The following is a 15,169-nucleotide window of genomic DNA, read 5'->3' as shown; positions in this document are numbered from 1 at the left end:
TGCAGACACAGAGAACGAGACACTGTCCCTTCATGCGGGGAGTCGGGACAGCGGCTGTCTCTGTCACCTGAGGGTAAGCCCAAACCTCCTTCGGTGTTGGGATCTGTCAAGGGCAAGGGGACTGGGCTTTCCTTTCTGGGTCCTCCCACCCTCAGCCATCAGCTCTTTCTCCCCTCCCCACACACAGGGGACTCTGTCACCACATGGGGTGCCCCTTGGCAGCTGCTAACTCTGGAGTCCTCCCTCTCACACCCCTGCTCGTCTATCTCCAGGTTTTCCCAGGAATGTCCCTCTGGCTCTTAGCTAAGTTTGGGGGATCCTGGTTCCCAGACAGAATCTAGTTCGTGGTTGTCTTCCCCTCCTCCATGGTTCTTTTGTGAAGAGGGATCTCAGATGGCTTGGGATGGAGGCTGTGGGGAGAGAAAGGGACCAGAGCCACCCCATGGGGCCTGGAGACCATGGCTGTGGTTTCCGGCTCCCCCGAAACATTCCCCCCCAGCTCGCCTGCAGCCTTTCCACCCCTGTTCCCTGGTTCATCCTGTCCATTTGGAGGACCACTGTATTGGAAATAACAGGCTGCCCGCCAGCCCTCTCCTCCCACCAGGGACACATCTGCCCCCCCCCCACCCTCCCGGAGGGATGCAGTCAGGCAGGGAGAAGGAGGGGAGCAGAAAGCAGAACAGATCAGGGAAAGCAATTAAAAAGCAGGTCTCAGGGTTAGAGGCTGGAAAGTAGGGGGCAGGCTGGAGCGCCCAGGAGGGTGGGGAGAGGGGGGTTGGAGAGAAAGGGACCGCGCTTATTAACCCCAATGAAGCACCCTGGCCCCTGGCTGTGTGAAGGTAAGCAAATTGATGCCTACAACAGCGTGCCGACAGAGGCCAGGAAGGAGGAAGGGGAAAGAGTCTGGGGGTTCACCCAGGAACCCTTCTACAGCCACAGGAGCTGGGCACTTCTCACCAGGAGCTGGCTCAGCACAAGCTGACGGATGAGAGGAGAGGGAACCAAGCCTGGCCTGAGGCAACCCTCCTCCAGGCTGAGAGGGGGAGAGAGCCCTGCCCTCAAGGGGCTCCCATCTGACAGTGAACCATGGGTGCTCGCATCAGGGAGCTCCTACAGAAGAGAGGGTGTCCTGAGGGACCCTATCCTTAGGGAGACTCCATTCTGATGGGAGGACATAGGTCATAACATCAGGAAGTCCCTATTCATGGGGGCCCTTCTCCTGGGGAAGCCTCAGGCTGAGGGGCAGGAGAGACCCCCTCCCAAGGTACATGATAACACACCAAGAGCTTCTCAAACTGATGGAGACGTGGGCCTCAAGTCTGCCGCTGGGGAAGGGCAAGGATGGACAGACAGTGCCCCAGGGGGAGTCAGGGAGGTGAGAAAGCAGGCTGGGAAACAGGCTCTACTCTGAGTCTCCTCCAGGGCAGGTAGAGATGACTCACGCATGGTCCCTGGCAGACCCAGCTAGTGGTCTGGGGGCAAACGGTGCCGCCTCCCACCCTCTCTCCCCTGGCGGCTGCCCCCTGCATCCTGTCCACACTCCCAGGTAACTGTCCTGGGGAGGTTCCTATACGCTGTCCCCTGCCCGCCCCCAGTGGGGTCAACAAGACACGGCAGCGCCCCCCAGGCAGGCCCAGCTCCTGCCCCTCCAGGCCCAGGCCATCGTTAACGCAGATTAGGTAAAGCACCAGGTGGGTGTTGTTAAATGGAAGCTGTGATTTGTCGAGCAGCTGCTGTGTCCGGCTTTCCCTGAATTTATCCTCACCGCTACCTTGGACGTAAGTGTTGTGAGTCCCCATTTTACAGGTGTGCAAATGGAGACTCAGAGAAGTTCCCGAAGTCGTCAAAGATCATGTAGCTATTGAATGGCCGTGGCCCCTCTCTCCTCTAGAGGGCACTGTCAGAGCAGTCCGAAGCAACTCTAGAGCATACATGGGGTGATCCCTCTGGGGGACAGAAAACCGGGTTTTAGAAAGCCTGCCTGCCCCTGAGACCCACTCTATCCCCTCTGCGGGACCCTGCGGCCGCTGGGACCTGGGCAGCTGAGCACTGCCATCTAGTGGCCACCAGGGCCCAGTTCCCTTCCTCAGGGAGGGGGCCCATGTCGGGTGGATGGACTCGGTGGTAGCCAAGGAGTCCACCGGAGAGTCCCAACTTTCATCCCACCCCCGCATGCGGACCACCATGCTGCGCAGGCAATGGGAACGGGGCCGGGGCATAAGGCGAGCCAGTGGGCAGCAGTCTAGTGGCTTGAATTAGAGGCTGGCAAATTTAGAAAATGCTGGGCACCCTTGTGTGTGCGTTGAGGCCAGGTGTGGTACTGATCTGTCCCAGGAGGCAGGAGGGCATCCTGGTGGATTCTGACGTGGGGGCGGGGCATGGGGGTGGGAGACCATCTTGTCTCCACCTCGGCTTGAAGTGGGGCATGGCTTGGCTGAAGGCCCTTCGGAGAGGCATCCAGGCATCCTCTCTCCAAGCCCGGCAGCTTTCTGCTGTCTATTGAGAAGTCAGTCTAGGGATTGGCTTGAGGCTTTGGACATCGAGACCCTTAGATTAGGGAAGCAGGAGAGGAGGGACCACTTAGATGGGGCCTGAGCCAGGCCAGCAGGATGGGAGTAGTCGTGGAGGCTGGGAGCTGCATCTGCCTGAGGCAACTGTGCAGCATAGTGTGATCTAGAACAGAGAGAGAGAGGGAGGGAGGCGGGGGGGGGGGGGGCAACTGTGTGTCTAACAATAGGCCTTGGGTAAATTAATGCATACAGTGGAAAACCATGCAGCTGTTAAAATGATGATGTAGATAAATATTTATTGATATGGAAAGATGTTCACAACATATTGCTGAGTGGAAAAAACAAATTACAAAATAATTTGTGCAGCATGAGACCACTTGTAAAAAAAATGAACTTATATATATGGGGGGAAATCTGGTAGTGTTTATCTCCAGGTGGTGAAATCATGGCTAATTAAATTTTTTCGTTTTGCTTATCTATATTTTCTGATTTTTCTACAGCGAATGTGTCATACAAAATAATGAAAGTTTGGCAAATAACCATGACCATGTCTGTCTACCTCTCTGGCTCTTGTGTGGACATCTTTGGATAGTTAAGGGCTGAGCGTGGGGAATGGGTCTAGGGTCTGATGGAGGTTGAGGATGGAGCCAAGGAGCCTGGGTGACACTGGTCCAGAGAGGTGGCTGAAGGGGGTGAAGGGGGGACCTCTCTCTGCTGCTGCTGAAATAAGCCTGGGTCACACACACAGAGGAACCAGTCACTGAACCTCACTGACAAGCCCTTCCTGCTCTCGTTCCATCTCTCCTGCCCACCCCCTCCCAAGACTGCTTTACCCTCATTTCAACTAGATTTCACTGGAACAAAGAGAGAAGCCTGCAAACTGTGACTTGCCCGGCGAGCTAGAAGGACAGCCACTCCTCGTCAGAGAGTAGTTGGGACGAGGGTTTGTCCCTTTTTCTTCTTTTAATGCCCCCTGACTTTCCCAGCTCCCCCACCCATAGCAGAATCAAAAGTCATGGGGCATCCCTTCCCTTAGAGTTCCCTCCCCAAGTTACTGCTCAGGTCCAGGGTCAAGTGTGGCTGAAGACCTCGAGACCCTCACCTTCCCTCTTTGTGCTGGGATTCACCAGGGAAAACCTCGGCAGGCAGCCCATAACATGCCCAAATGGAGTGTGTCTCCCCAGCGTGGGGTAAGAGGCATTGCCCCGTCTGGAGCTCAGGGGTGTGAGCTGGCTCTGGGAGCTGGGGAGGGGGCAAGCAGCCAGGCCTTGTCTGCAGAGCCAGAGACCTAGCAGTGCCGGGCTGGCCACCCCCCCCCCAGGCCTTCCCCTTGTGCCCACTCACCTTGGCACAGACACAATGGTCGGGGTGGGCACAGAGCCTGCCCCCCACTGCACCCCGGCCCCCTCAGAGGCTTCCGAGAAGCTCTTTGAGCTGGGGGCTTGGGCTGTACTCTGCCTAACAGCCTGGCATCTTGGGATAAAAACAGCACAGCCCCCCAGGGGCTGCCCTCTCCGTGTGGCGCCCTGACCAGCGGTGGAAAACAAGGCTCTATTCAGCAAGTGTCCAGGAGAAGGGGATCAGAGGCCCAAGCACGGGCAGCAGGGGGGTGGGGAGAGGAGGGCTTCCCAGAAGTCCAAGGACACAGATGCGAGAGGGACCTGGGTGAGGCTCTGGCCCCCCGTGGAATCAGAACAGAAGGGTGGATGGATCTGAAGGGTGAGGCTACAGGACGCCCGGCCCTGGGCTCCTAGTATGGACCCAGTGGTTCCTGGGTTCCCACACTGACCCATCCCCAGAGGCCTTTCCGTCCTCTCAGCCTGATGTGTGGGAACTCAAAGGAGATAAATCTCCAGTGTGAAAGTGAGGTGAGGGGTGGCCGGGGAGACAGGGTGATGCGGGAACAAAGATGGGAGCCAGGACAGCCACTCATCCATAACTGCTTTTGTGTGGCTGTCGAGGCCCGGCTCCAGACGGGCCTGCAGAGAGGCTGGGCAAGGGGCAAGCGAGCCCCCGGGGACTGGGGTCCAGGGAGAAGGCCAGGGAGTTCAGCGCCTGCCCCTCTTGCCCCCTCAAAGCTTCCGTGTTCCTTCCTTCATCCTCCCCCCCTCCCCACTAGACAGAGGCCTCAACTGACCCTCTAGACAAAGGGCTGGTGTTCAGTTGCAGCCCACAGCCCCAGACCTCCGGCGAAGGGGGAGAAAGCAGGAATGCAGGACGCCCGTGTTCGGGGGGGAAGAGTCCAACAGTCTGCTGGGAATGCGGCTCAGCAGGGAGCTGTAACGTGGGCTGCTTCTTGAGAGTATGGAACACGTTTGTTCTTTGCAAGTTCCCAGCACTCAGCAGGCCCTCGAAGGAGGAGTGCTGTCATGGGCTCTAAGAGGTGGAAAGCAGGTCGGAGGTCATCTGATCCAGACCTTTCCTGGCCCACCTTCCCCGGGAAAGGGCCTCCCTGCCCAGTGGTCAGGGCCGCAGACTGAGCATCGGGCCCCAGGCACCAGGAGGGTCTCGGTCTGTGGCCAGGCTGGGGCTGGTGTGCCCGGGAGGCCCTGCCTCTGGGCACAGGGACCTCGGTGGGGTGAGAAGGGCTCTCCCCATGGCTGAGCTTTGGCCCGGCCCCTCCCCCTCAGGCCATGCCAGGGGCCGTTGCCCGCGGCGGCTGGGGCAGCGCCAGGCCGGCCCACGCCTCCATAAAGGCCTCGCTTCCCGGGAGCTGCCGGAGCCCGGCCAGCATGGAGAGGAGACGGGTCACCTCAGCGGCTCGCCGCTCCTACGGCTCCTCCTCGGACATGGTGGGGGGAGGCCTGCTCGCCGGCCGCCGCCTGGGCCCGGGCACCCGCCTCTCCCTGGCCAGGATGCCGCTTCCTGTCCCGGCCCGCGTGGACTTCTCGCTGGCCGGGGCCCTCAACACTGGCTTCAGGGAGACGCGGGCCAGTGAGCGGGCAGAGATGATGGAGCTCAACGACCGCTTTGCCAGCTACATCGAGAAGGTGCGCTTCCTGGAGCAGCGGAACAAGGCGCTGGCTGCGGAGCTGAACCAGCTGCAGGCCAAGGAGCCCACCAAGCTGGCCGATGTCTACCAGGCTGAGCTGCGTGAGCTAAGGCTGCGGCTCGACCAGCTCACAGCCAGCAGCACCCGGCTCGAGGTTGAGAGAGACAATCTGGCGCAGGACCTGGGCACCCTGAGGCAGAAGTGAGGAGGGGGCCCGGGGAGAGGGGCCTCTTGAACAGGGATGATGCCCCCCACCCCCACCCGCAGACCCGCAGGATGTCGGGCAGGGGGCTTTGCCTCCATGATCCTTGGCTCCTCTGTCTCCCCATCTCTGGGAGGGGAGGGCTGTCCTTGCTCCCCCAACATGATGGGAGGGACTGGGAGGAGGCCCAGAGTCTCAGCGATCTGAATCCCGAAGACCTCTGGCCAAGGAGCCAGCGTACTCTCAGCGTACTCACAGCTCTCCTAAGAGGTGGAAAGCAGGTCAGAGGTCATCTGATCCAGATCTTTCCTGGCCCACCTTCCCAGGGAAAGGGCCTCCCTGCCCAGTGGTCAGGGCCGCAGACTGAGCATCGGGCCCCAGGCACCAGGAGGGTCTCTGTCTGTGGCCAAGCTGGGGCTGGTGTGCCCAGGAGGCCTTGCCTCCTGGGCACAGGGACCTCGGTGGGGTGAGAAGGGCTCTCCCCATGGCTGAGCTTTGGCCCGGCCCCTCCCCCTCAGGCCATGCCAGGGGGCGTTGGGGAGAGCTGTGCGGGGAGAGTCAGGGACCCCGCAGGCAGGGACCCCACAGGCAGGGTCTTCGCATTTCATTCACTGCAGGGCCTGGTGGCCTTGTGGGTCCGTAGATAGGAGGAATGGGAAGAGGAGATTGGTGGGCACTAAGAGGACGGGGCTCCGGGGGAAAGGAGGTGAGGGAAAGAGCAGGCCTGGCTTCGGGAACACAGGTGATGCTGCCTGTCACCAGCTTATGACCCTGGCCAAGCCACTTCAGCCTGCAGAGCTGTGAAGCAGAGATTCCAATAAAACCCATTTCCAAAGGTCAGAGGAAACCCCAGGGACAGGGTGTTTTGCTGAGCTGGCAGGGCACACGCACGCGCGCGCGCGCGTGTGTGTGCTCGCGCCCTCCAGTGCAGGAGGATGAGTGTGCTTGTGCATGCAGCGGTGAGTGTATGTTGGTGAAAGCACCTGTGTGAGTAGGAGCAGGGGCACCAGCCTTGATAAAGCACCTTAGTAATGAGTTAAAGCAAAGGCCCTTGTCTGCTCACCCTCCTGGCCAAGGCTCTGTCTGAGACCCTCTGCCCTTCACTCCTCCTGCCATTCCACTGGTCCTGGGGGGCGGGGGTTCTCTCTGGCAGCCACCTCCAGGGAGATTGGGGCAGGGGTCCAAGATCCTCAGAAGAGCCTGGACCCAGGAATGTGTCCCCCTACCCCAGGCTCCAGGATGAAACCAACCTGAGGCTGGAGGCTGAGAACAACCTGGCCACCTATCGACAGGTCAGGGAGATGGAGGGGAGGGGAAGGGGTGGGGGGGTAAAGGGTTGATGGCAGGTCACACAAACAGCCCCCAAGCCCAGCCCTCCAGAGCAATGTGCTGCTCTCCCCAGCCACAGAAGGAGGGATCAAACAAGGCTAGGGAGAGGGGAGGAGGAGTCTGGGGTCAGAGCATCCTTTTGCCCCTCCTTGCTCCAGGAGGCAGATGAAGCCACCCTAGCCCGTCTGGATCTGGAGAGGAAGATTGAGTCTCTAGGGGAGGAAATCCGGTTTTTGAGGAAGATCCATGAGGAGGTAAGGCCGACATAGAGACTGGAATGGATAGAGACAGAGAGCCTGAGATTGAGAAATACTCAGAGACAGACAGAAAAAAAATGAGAGAGAGAAACTGAGGGAGACAGACATAGAGACGACAGAGCATCCTCAGCCCCTGGTGAAATTCGCACAGACACACACCACTTACTAAGCATTATAACAGACCTTGTTGCCCCATTTTTTATTTCACTACAGCCTTGTGAGTTAGGGACCCTCACAGTATGATCTTCCAGTATGATCTCTGTGAAACAGAGGACACCGAAGCCCAGACAGGTTAAAGAACTTACTAAGGTCACATAGTTAGTCTCTCTGACATCACCCCCACTGCCACCTGTCTCTATTTAAATGAGAGCCCTTCATTTTAAAAAGACACCACTGAGCTCTCTGACTTCAGATTATGGATTCAGAGTCCATGATGCCAAGGAACCTGGGAACCCGCAGACACACCCACACCACAGGGACTCGGTCACTCTCCCACAAGAACACAGGCATGCATTCAGTAGTACTCCTGCCTGGCCGAACTTGGGAGGAGGACACCATGAAGCCCCCAAACGACCCTCTGCTCCCCTAGCCTGGGCCATGCCGCTTCCTCTAACTAGAACTGCCCCATTTCCCTTAGCCAACGTCAGCATCCAAGGGGCAGGCAGACAAGGGCAGAATACTGTGGGGAAACCCCAGTGGCAGCCCAGGCCCCCGGTCCTGGCATCACCTTCTCTCATCCTGGCCAGGAGGTGCAGGAGCTCCAGGAGCAGCTAGCCCGGCAGCAGGTCCACGTGGAGCTGGATGTGGCCAAGCCGGACCTCACGGCGGCCCTGAGAGAGATCCGCACGCAGTACGAGGCCATGGCGTCCAGCAACATGCATGAGGCCGAGGAGTGGTACCGGTCCAAGGTAGCCCTGACTGTGGGCCAGCCTGCCTCCTCCAGGCAGCCCTACTGGCTCCATACAAGAGAATTGGGGAACAAGGATGGAGGAAGCTGGGAGAGGATCCTCTCCGGGTGATTGTCCTTCACCAGAGAAATGAGGTGGCTTGCCCAGGGTCACACAGCCACCATTACTTCCAATGAGTATTTCTTTCTTTCTTTTTTTTTTTTAAGATTTTATTTATTTTAGAGAGATAGAGAGAAAGCATGAGCAGGGGGAGGAGCCGAGGGGGAGGGAGACGGAGGGGGAAAAGTCTCAAGCAGACTCCCATGCTGAGCATGGAGCCCCATGCAGGGCTCAATCTCACCACCCTGAGCTCATGACCTGAGCTGAAACCAAGAGTCAGACGCTTAACCGGCTGAGCCACCCAGGTGCCCCTCCAATAAGTACTTCTTATTACTATTATTGTCATTATTATTGTTACTATTACTGTTATTATTAGCCAACATTGTTGTTTGCCAGGCCCTGTGCTTTACATGCATTATCTATCTTACTTACTATGAAGAAAGTACTGTTCTTTGACAGATGAGAGAACTGAAGTCCAGAGAGGTTAACTAGTTTGCCCAAAGTCACACAGTTCCTAAACGGTAGAGCCGGACATCTAATCCCAGCCGTCGCACTTCCTGATGCTTCAGCTGTTTGTGTCCTGGGTTACTGAGCCCCCACTGCATGCCAGCACTGCCCAGGATCCAGAGACCTGTCCCAGCAAGGAGACGTGATGTGCACCCAAATACATTGTCTAAAGAGAACACTGCTGGGTGGGGTTTATATAGATGTAATGTGGGGGATGGGGAGGGTATCGTAGAAGGGAGGGCTAGGGGCTTAGGGGCTAGGTGAGACTGGCAGCCAAAGAACATGAAGAGAAGAGGCAAGGGGCATTTGGGGTGCAAGAAAGCAGAGGGCAGGGGCCCTGAGATGCCAGCCCAGGGGCCGAGCTGAGTTGCGAGAGTGGCAGAAGCTGGTGATGACTCTGAGCAGGTCAAGGCCGGATGGAGCCACGAGAGCTGCACTGCAAGCTGCGGGAGAGAGAACGATTAGAACCCAGGGTACTGCTCACCAGAACCCCCTCGCCACGGTGGTGGAGGCCAGGGTTCAGGCTCCTGGATAGAGCTGCCAGTGCAGAAGATTCTGGATTCTGTGGCAAACATCATTTGGTCCTTCATTCCCTGCCCAGGCACTGTGCTAGGTGCTGGAGACGTGGCAGGGGCCTTCTGTGCCCTCTGCCCATGGGTCACAGTCGCTGGGACTAATCCCAGCCAGGGCCAGAGTCCTGGGCAGACCTGGACACCAAGCCCGGGGTCCTGCCCATCTCCCTGAGTTCCCAGAGACCCATCGGCCCCACGCGGCTCCCGAGAGGTGGGGCCCAGCCGCCCCTGAGCGTAGGGCCCTCTCGCCCCTAGTTTGCCGACCTGAACGACGCAGCCGCCCGCAACGCCGAGCTGCTCCGCCAGGCCAAGCACGAGGCCAACGACTACCGGCGCCAGCTGCAGGCCTTGACCTGCGACCTGGAGTCCTTGCGCGGCACGGTGAGCGCGGGCGGGGCCGCAGCGGGGCGGACGCGGGTGCGCGCGAGCTGGAGCCCCGGGGGACACGCAAGCCAGGGACGGGGACCGGGACGGCGGGCGGGGGCCAGAGGGGAGGCCGGGACAGGCCGGGGGTGGGGTGGGGGCCGGGCAGTGTGACCCCGCCCCGAGGCACCTGCCGGCTCCACCCTACAGAACGAGTCCCTGGAGAGGCAGATGCGGGAGCAGGAGGAGCGCCACGCGCGGGAGGCGGCGAGTTACCAGGAGGCGCTGGCCCGGCTGGAGGAGGAGGGGCAGAGCCTCAAAGACGAGATGGCCCGCCATCTGCAGGAGTACCAGGACCTGCTAAACGTCAAGCTGGCCCTGGACATCGAGATCGCCACCTACAGGAAGCTGCTGGAGGGCGAGGAGAACCGGTGAGCTGCCACCGTGGCCCTGGGGAGTCCTCCCTGCTGCCCTTCCCTGGAGTCTCCTTGGTCCCTTCAGGGACTGTCATATTCAGCTTGTGTCCTGCCCCCTCCTATCCCAGTGCTCAGCACAGTGCTCGCCTAACACACAGTAGGTATTCAATAAACGTTTGGTGAATAAATGAATGGATTCGATTCAAGCAATGTTGATGAGGTCGCAGAGCGAGGACTTGGGTCACCCCCCAAACTAAGAGGCTCACTCCCCACCCTCCCAATGAAGATTGGACTTCTTTTCCCCTGACCCATCTCTTTTGTCTTGGAACTTTCTTCACCACTTCCTCCTCCCCTCTGCCATCCTTCAGGCCTCCACGCTTTCAAATAGAGATGCTCCCCTGGCGGACAACACCCAAGCCCCTTGCAGACTCTTGGAGCCCCAGGGAGCATGTTGGCTGCTGGAGAAAGCCAAGAGATGGGCTCTGAGGCTGTCATGATAACCCTGGACCAGGGCCTGGCCTCGGGGATGTCCCTGGGCTGCCCAGTCACTCTTCTGCCTTTGCTGTCTTTCAGCATCACCATTCCCGTGCAGACCTTCTCCAACCTGCAGATCCGAGGTCAGTAGAGCAGGGCCTTGTGGGCAGAGTGTTGGATTCCTGCCCTCTCCCCCAGGTGGGCTGATGCTCTGGCCTGGGGCCGAGGACCAGGGCAAAGGGGTCCGGTCCAGGGCAAAGGGGTCCGGTCCAGGGCTCGCCTTGGGGACCTTCATAATTCACTGCCGAGCTTCCAGCCAGAACACAGCAGCCCGGGGCATTCCAGGTGGGGCTTGCGGCTGCTCCTGCCCTGCTCTGCCCTGTGCCCCCTTCCCTAACCCTGCACCCCCTCCTATAGCAGAACTGGGTGAAGATTTCAACCTCTGCCCTGCCCGCAGAGCTCTGAGCAAGCTCAGCTCATCTGAGTGTTTTATGTTTTTGTGTTTTTTTTTTTAACTGCTTGTCACTACAGGGGGCAAACGCACCAAAGAAGGGGAAAGTCACAAGGTCACAAGACATCTCAAAAGCCTCACAATACAAGTTATACCAATACAGGCTCACCAGATTGTAAATGGAGCCCCGCCGGCTCTCGGTTAGCAGCCTGCCTCTCAGACTCGCAGACACAGTGCTTTTCTCAGCTTGGCAGGGAGTGAGCCTCACCAAGCCCATTTTCCCTGCCCTCCTGGGCTCCTTTCTCCCAGCTTTCCCTAAAGGGCCAAGCTTGTGTCATTTTCCCAGCGACCTCAGTGCCCAGCCCAGGACCTGGCACAGGGTAAATGTAGGTTAAACTAGCAGAGCTGGTTGGTATTCAAAGTGATGTGTCCTCTGGTGCTCAGATGAGAGGCTCTGGGGCCCCTGGGCAAATGCCAGCCTCCACCTCACCTTCTCTCCATCACTGGGAGGGCCCTTTGGGGCTTGCCGTGCCTGGTGGCCAGGTTCTCTGCTCAGTTCTTCTGTCCCCGAGGATCCACGGCTCAGCTCAGTGCTGATTCAGCCCAGAGGATTATTTCCCCCTGGACTGCAGCTCTTGTAGTGAATAAAGTTTTATACTCCCTGCTCTTAATTTTAAGTATTAGTGAATGTGACATGTTACATTTTTCTCTCTGAGCGGGGGAAAAACTAAATTACTTCTGACTTGGATGTGGCCCTCAAATGATTCTTATCTAAGGGGGGAAAAAAAAACCTTCTTCTGCTCTAGAAATTTAGGAACATGAGCTATACATGTCCTGGGGCTTAGTTCAGCATCAGAAGTTTAACCAGGCAGAGCAGGTTGAGGTAATACTGCCAAGTGCCAAATAGTAAAGGGTCAGTAGAGCCCAGAGAAGTGGCAGAGAGAAGTAAGGGAGGGGCAGGGGAACAGGAGAGGGACCCACGTGTATTGGGCACTAATATGTGCTAGGCACTTAACATGTATTATTTCAGTGAACTGACTCCTTGCTCGCACCTAGAGAAGTAGACACCATCATCCCCATTTTGCAGATAGGAAACTGAAGCTGGGAGAGATAAATTAACTTGCCCACAGCCTTGTGGCTGAGCTGAGACTCAAGCTCTGGCCTGCCCGATTTCAAAGCCCATGTGCTCCTTCCTTGGCACATCGCTGGGGTGTCAGAAAGCCAGGGGCCAGGCGAGAGCTTGCAGAGGGACTGAAATGCAGCCAGGCCAGGAAAGTGAGCGAAGCACTGGATGGAGCAGCCAGGTCTTACCTAGCACCATGGGGACTTGGGGGTCTCCAGCCCCTTTGAAAGAGCCTAGGCCCTCTCTGCCTAGTCGGATAGACTTTCAATCCCTATGACTGTGGGTTTCATGGGGAAGCTGGGGGTGGGGAAGGATGTTTAGTGGCCCAGGAGCCAACAGGAGGCCTCCTGTCCCCATGCCTGCAGAAACCAGCCTGGACACCAAGTCCGTGTCAGAAGGCCACCTCAAGAGAAACATCGTGGTAAAGACCGTGGAGATGCGGGACGGGGAGGTAAGGAGAGCAGACCTGAGATTCTGGCCCCGGCAGAACTGAGACAAGGCTTTGGAAGGAAGCCTAAACTGCACATAGAAGGTTCTCAATCACTCGGAAGAGCTTCCCAGGGAGGGTCTGGAAGAGGGGAAGGAACCTGGACATAATTCAACTCCCTATCCCCTCCGCTGGCCGTTCCAGGGAGCCTGGGTGCCCAGGCCACTGGATGGAGTCCTGATTTGGACTTTCTCCCTGTCTCACCCTCAGATGCAGGCGCCCCCAGCACCAGGCCTGGGGAGAGAGAGAAAGAAAATTATAGTAGCTGGGCGCCTGGGTGGCTCAGATGGTTAAGCGTCTGCCTTCGGCTCAGGTCATGATCCCAGGGTCCTGGGATCGAGTCCCGCATCGGGCTCCCTGCTCCTTGGGAGCCTGCTTCTCCCTCTGCCTCTCTCTCTCTCTCTCTCTCTGTCTCTCATGAATAAATAAATAAAATCTTTAAAAAAAAAATTATAGTAGCTTTCACTCCCAACTTTCAATTTCCGGCTTGAGAAAAGGAACCTGCTGGAGTAATAGGAAGGGGGGATTTGGCATAAGCCCTCCCCGTCACACCTGCAACAGTACTAGCTAATCTTACCACATCAGCTCGCCAGGTGCCAGGCCCCGTGCTAAATGCTTATGACTGTTACCTCATTTCCTGGCAGTTTCATGGGGGGGAGTGCTGGTTGCTCTCATAGAGAAGAAAGACCTGGGAAGGCTGGGGACTTCGAAGTGGTGGGCCTCGAAGTGGTGGGCCTGATATCTGTGTGAGTCCCTAACTATTGCGCTGTGTACTTCTATGCCCCCTGCAGGTCATAAAGGAGTCCAAGCAGGAGCACAAGGACGTGGTGTGAGGCAGGACCCACCTGGTGGCCCCTGTCCCACAGTGTGAGGGGCCTGAGCAGATGGGATTGTTGCCCCTCCTCTGATGGCGGACTCCCCCAGACCCGAGTTCCCACTCACCCCGGCTGCTCCCCTCATCCCTCCACCTCTACACCAGCTTGCTGCCCTAGGCTCCGTGGGCACCAGACCTGCCAGACAGCACCCACCCTACACCCAGTAACTCTAACTAACAAGGCGCTTACCCCAAAGGGGCGGCCTGGAGGGGCATGGCCAGCAGCTTGGGTTAGAACTGGAAGGAAGGAGAGAAGTTGGGGAGGGCCAGGGACCCAATAAATTGCCCTCCTCAATATCCCTAACCCCCATTGTCATGGCAACTATTGCCAGAGCTGGAGGTCCCTGGGGGTAAGTGGGAAGTGGGCCTTGGAGTTTCCTCAGGCTGCTGGAGGAAAACCAAGACTCTGAGACAGGAACACCCACAGGCAAGATTGTCCTGGCCAGAGGTTTCTTCTTCTAGACTGACCCTGAACAGTCTGAGAGCAGGTGGGGACATCCTGCCACTTGGAGTGGTCCCCAGACAGAATGCCTGGCCTGCCCAGATCCCAGAGGGGCCTTCTGAGTGATGATTCAAATGTCTCAGTCCCACAGAGCTGACATGTGGGCACGCTGTGGGCATGCCATGGGCATGTGGGAGCTTGATTCTCAGCACTTGCGGGATCTATAGCGTAAGTGGAGAGGGAATGGGTGCTGGGAAGGAGTAGAGGGGAGCTGCCTGGCCCCTAGGTTGGATACAGACAGGTCAAGCCCAGGAGTCGACCCTCCATAAGGCTGGAGGGGAGGCAGGTGGAGATGGTAGGGGAGGCAGTTGGGATGATGCTAGATATCAGAGTTGGGGGTTGTGGGCAACCAGGTACACCTGGCCTCTGGGTCATGGGAATCAAGGAAGTGACTCATCCTCTTGAAGATGCTGAAACAGGAGAGAGGGGCAGCTGTCCCTGGGGGCAGGGCACACTTTGTCCCATGCTAAAGGCCCCTTCCTTGCTGCATAATCCCTCCACCCAGGCCTCGGAGCCACTGTAGCTGCTGCCTCGAGACCCCAGCAGACACTGCTGGGCGAAGCCACCCCCATTCATCTGACACTCTCCGCCCTACAGTGACCTGCTGCTTTTCCCTAACCAAGGGCCCTTGTGGTTCTCCTCTTACTCAAATACAAAGTGTACCCTCATATTGTAGGTAGCACTCTATTTTATCATTTGGGAAATGGAGGCATGAACAGAGTGAAGGCTCTGGTTTGAGCTCTGCTTTCCACGGGAAGACTGTGGGGGGCAGGCACAGGACTATCTGTGCCCAGAAGTAGGGCTGAAAGGGCCCGCTCCAGGGTCCCCCTCGCCCCTCTAAAGCCAGAGAGGTGAGAGTCCCTCCCTCTTTCCAAGACCTGGTGCCCTTTCCCCCACTCCCTCCTGCCACCCACTGCTGCTAACCTTCAGGGCACCACTGCAGCCTTTACTCACTAAGGTAAATAAAGACAATTGCCGTGGCCTTCCCCAGAGTGGACTCTGATCTGTTCAGGAGAGGCTGGGGCTGGGGGAGAGGGCAGGAAGTGGCCTGGGACAAGACTCAACTTGCTTCTTATCGCCGATCATCTTGGTACCCCAAGCCC

At 57.9% G+C, this 15,169-nt stretch overlaps 1 protein-coding gene across 2 annotated transcripts; it reads left to right on the top strand.

Annotated features, from left to right (window-relative positions):
* Positions 1–5,242: 5,242 nt before the first annotated feature.
* GFAP (glial fibrillary acidic protein) lies at positions 5,243–15,051 on the top strand. Of its 2 annotated transcripts, XM_045888029.3 has the most exons (10): positions 5,243–5,703; positions 6,936–6,996; positions 7,192–7,287; positions 8,037–8,198; positions 9,632–9,757; positions 9,950–10,170; positions 10,729–10,772; positions 11,161–11,280; positions 12,569–12,654; positions 13,482–15,051. In XM_045888029.3, exons 1-10 carry the CDS (start codon positions 5,243–5,245, stop codon positions 13,521–13,523), a joined length of 1,419 nt encoding a protein of 472 aa, XP_045743985.1. In that variant the 3' UTR covers positions 13,524–15,051. The 2 variants fall into 2 exon arrangements, with proteins under 2 accessions (XP_045743985.1, XP_064439535.1); XM_064583465.1 differs by lacking the exon at positions 11,161–11,280.
* Positions 15,052–15,169: the final 118 nt, after the last annotated feature.

The sequence above is a fragment of the Mirounga angustirostris genome, unplaced genomic scaffold (assembly GCF_029215605.1).
Source record: "Mirounga angustirostris isolate CCGP_5_RB_7025 unplaced genomic scaffold, mMirAng1.0.hap1 SCAF_17, whole genome shotgun sequence".
Taxonomy (NCBI): domain Eukaryota; kingdom Metazoa; phylum Chordata; class Mammalia; order Carnivora; family Phocidae; genus Mirounga; species Mirounga angustirostris.
Note: the sequence above shows the minus strand (reverse complement) of the source record. Positions and strands in the feature narration are given on the sequence as shown.

What these genes read in the sequence shown, in the direction of transcription:
- GFAP (XM_045888029.3), top strand. Translation starts at nt 5,243, where the DNA reads ATGGAGAGGAGACGGGTCACCTCAGCGGCTCGCCGCTCCTACGGCTCC. An exon ending in CTGGAGGGCGAGGAGAACCG is followed by an intron (nt 10,171 to 10,728) that starts GTGAGCTGCCAC and finishes GCTGTCTTTCAG; the next exon opens with CATCACCATTCCCGTGCAGA. An exon ending in TGGAGCCCCGCCGGCTCTCG is followed by an intron (nt 11,281 to 12,568) that starts GTTAGCAGCCTG and finishes CCATGCCTGCAG; the next exon opens with AAACCAGCCTGGACACCAAG.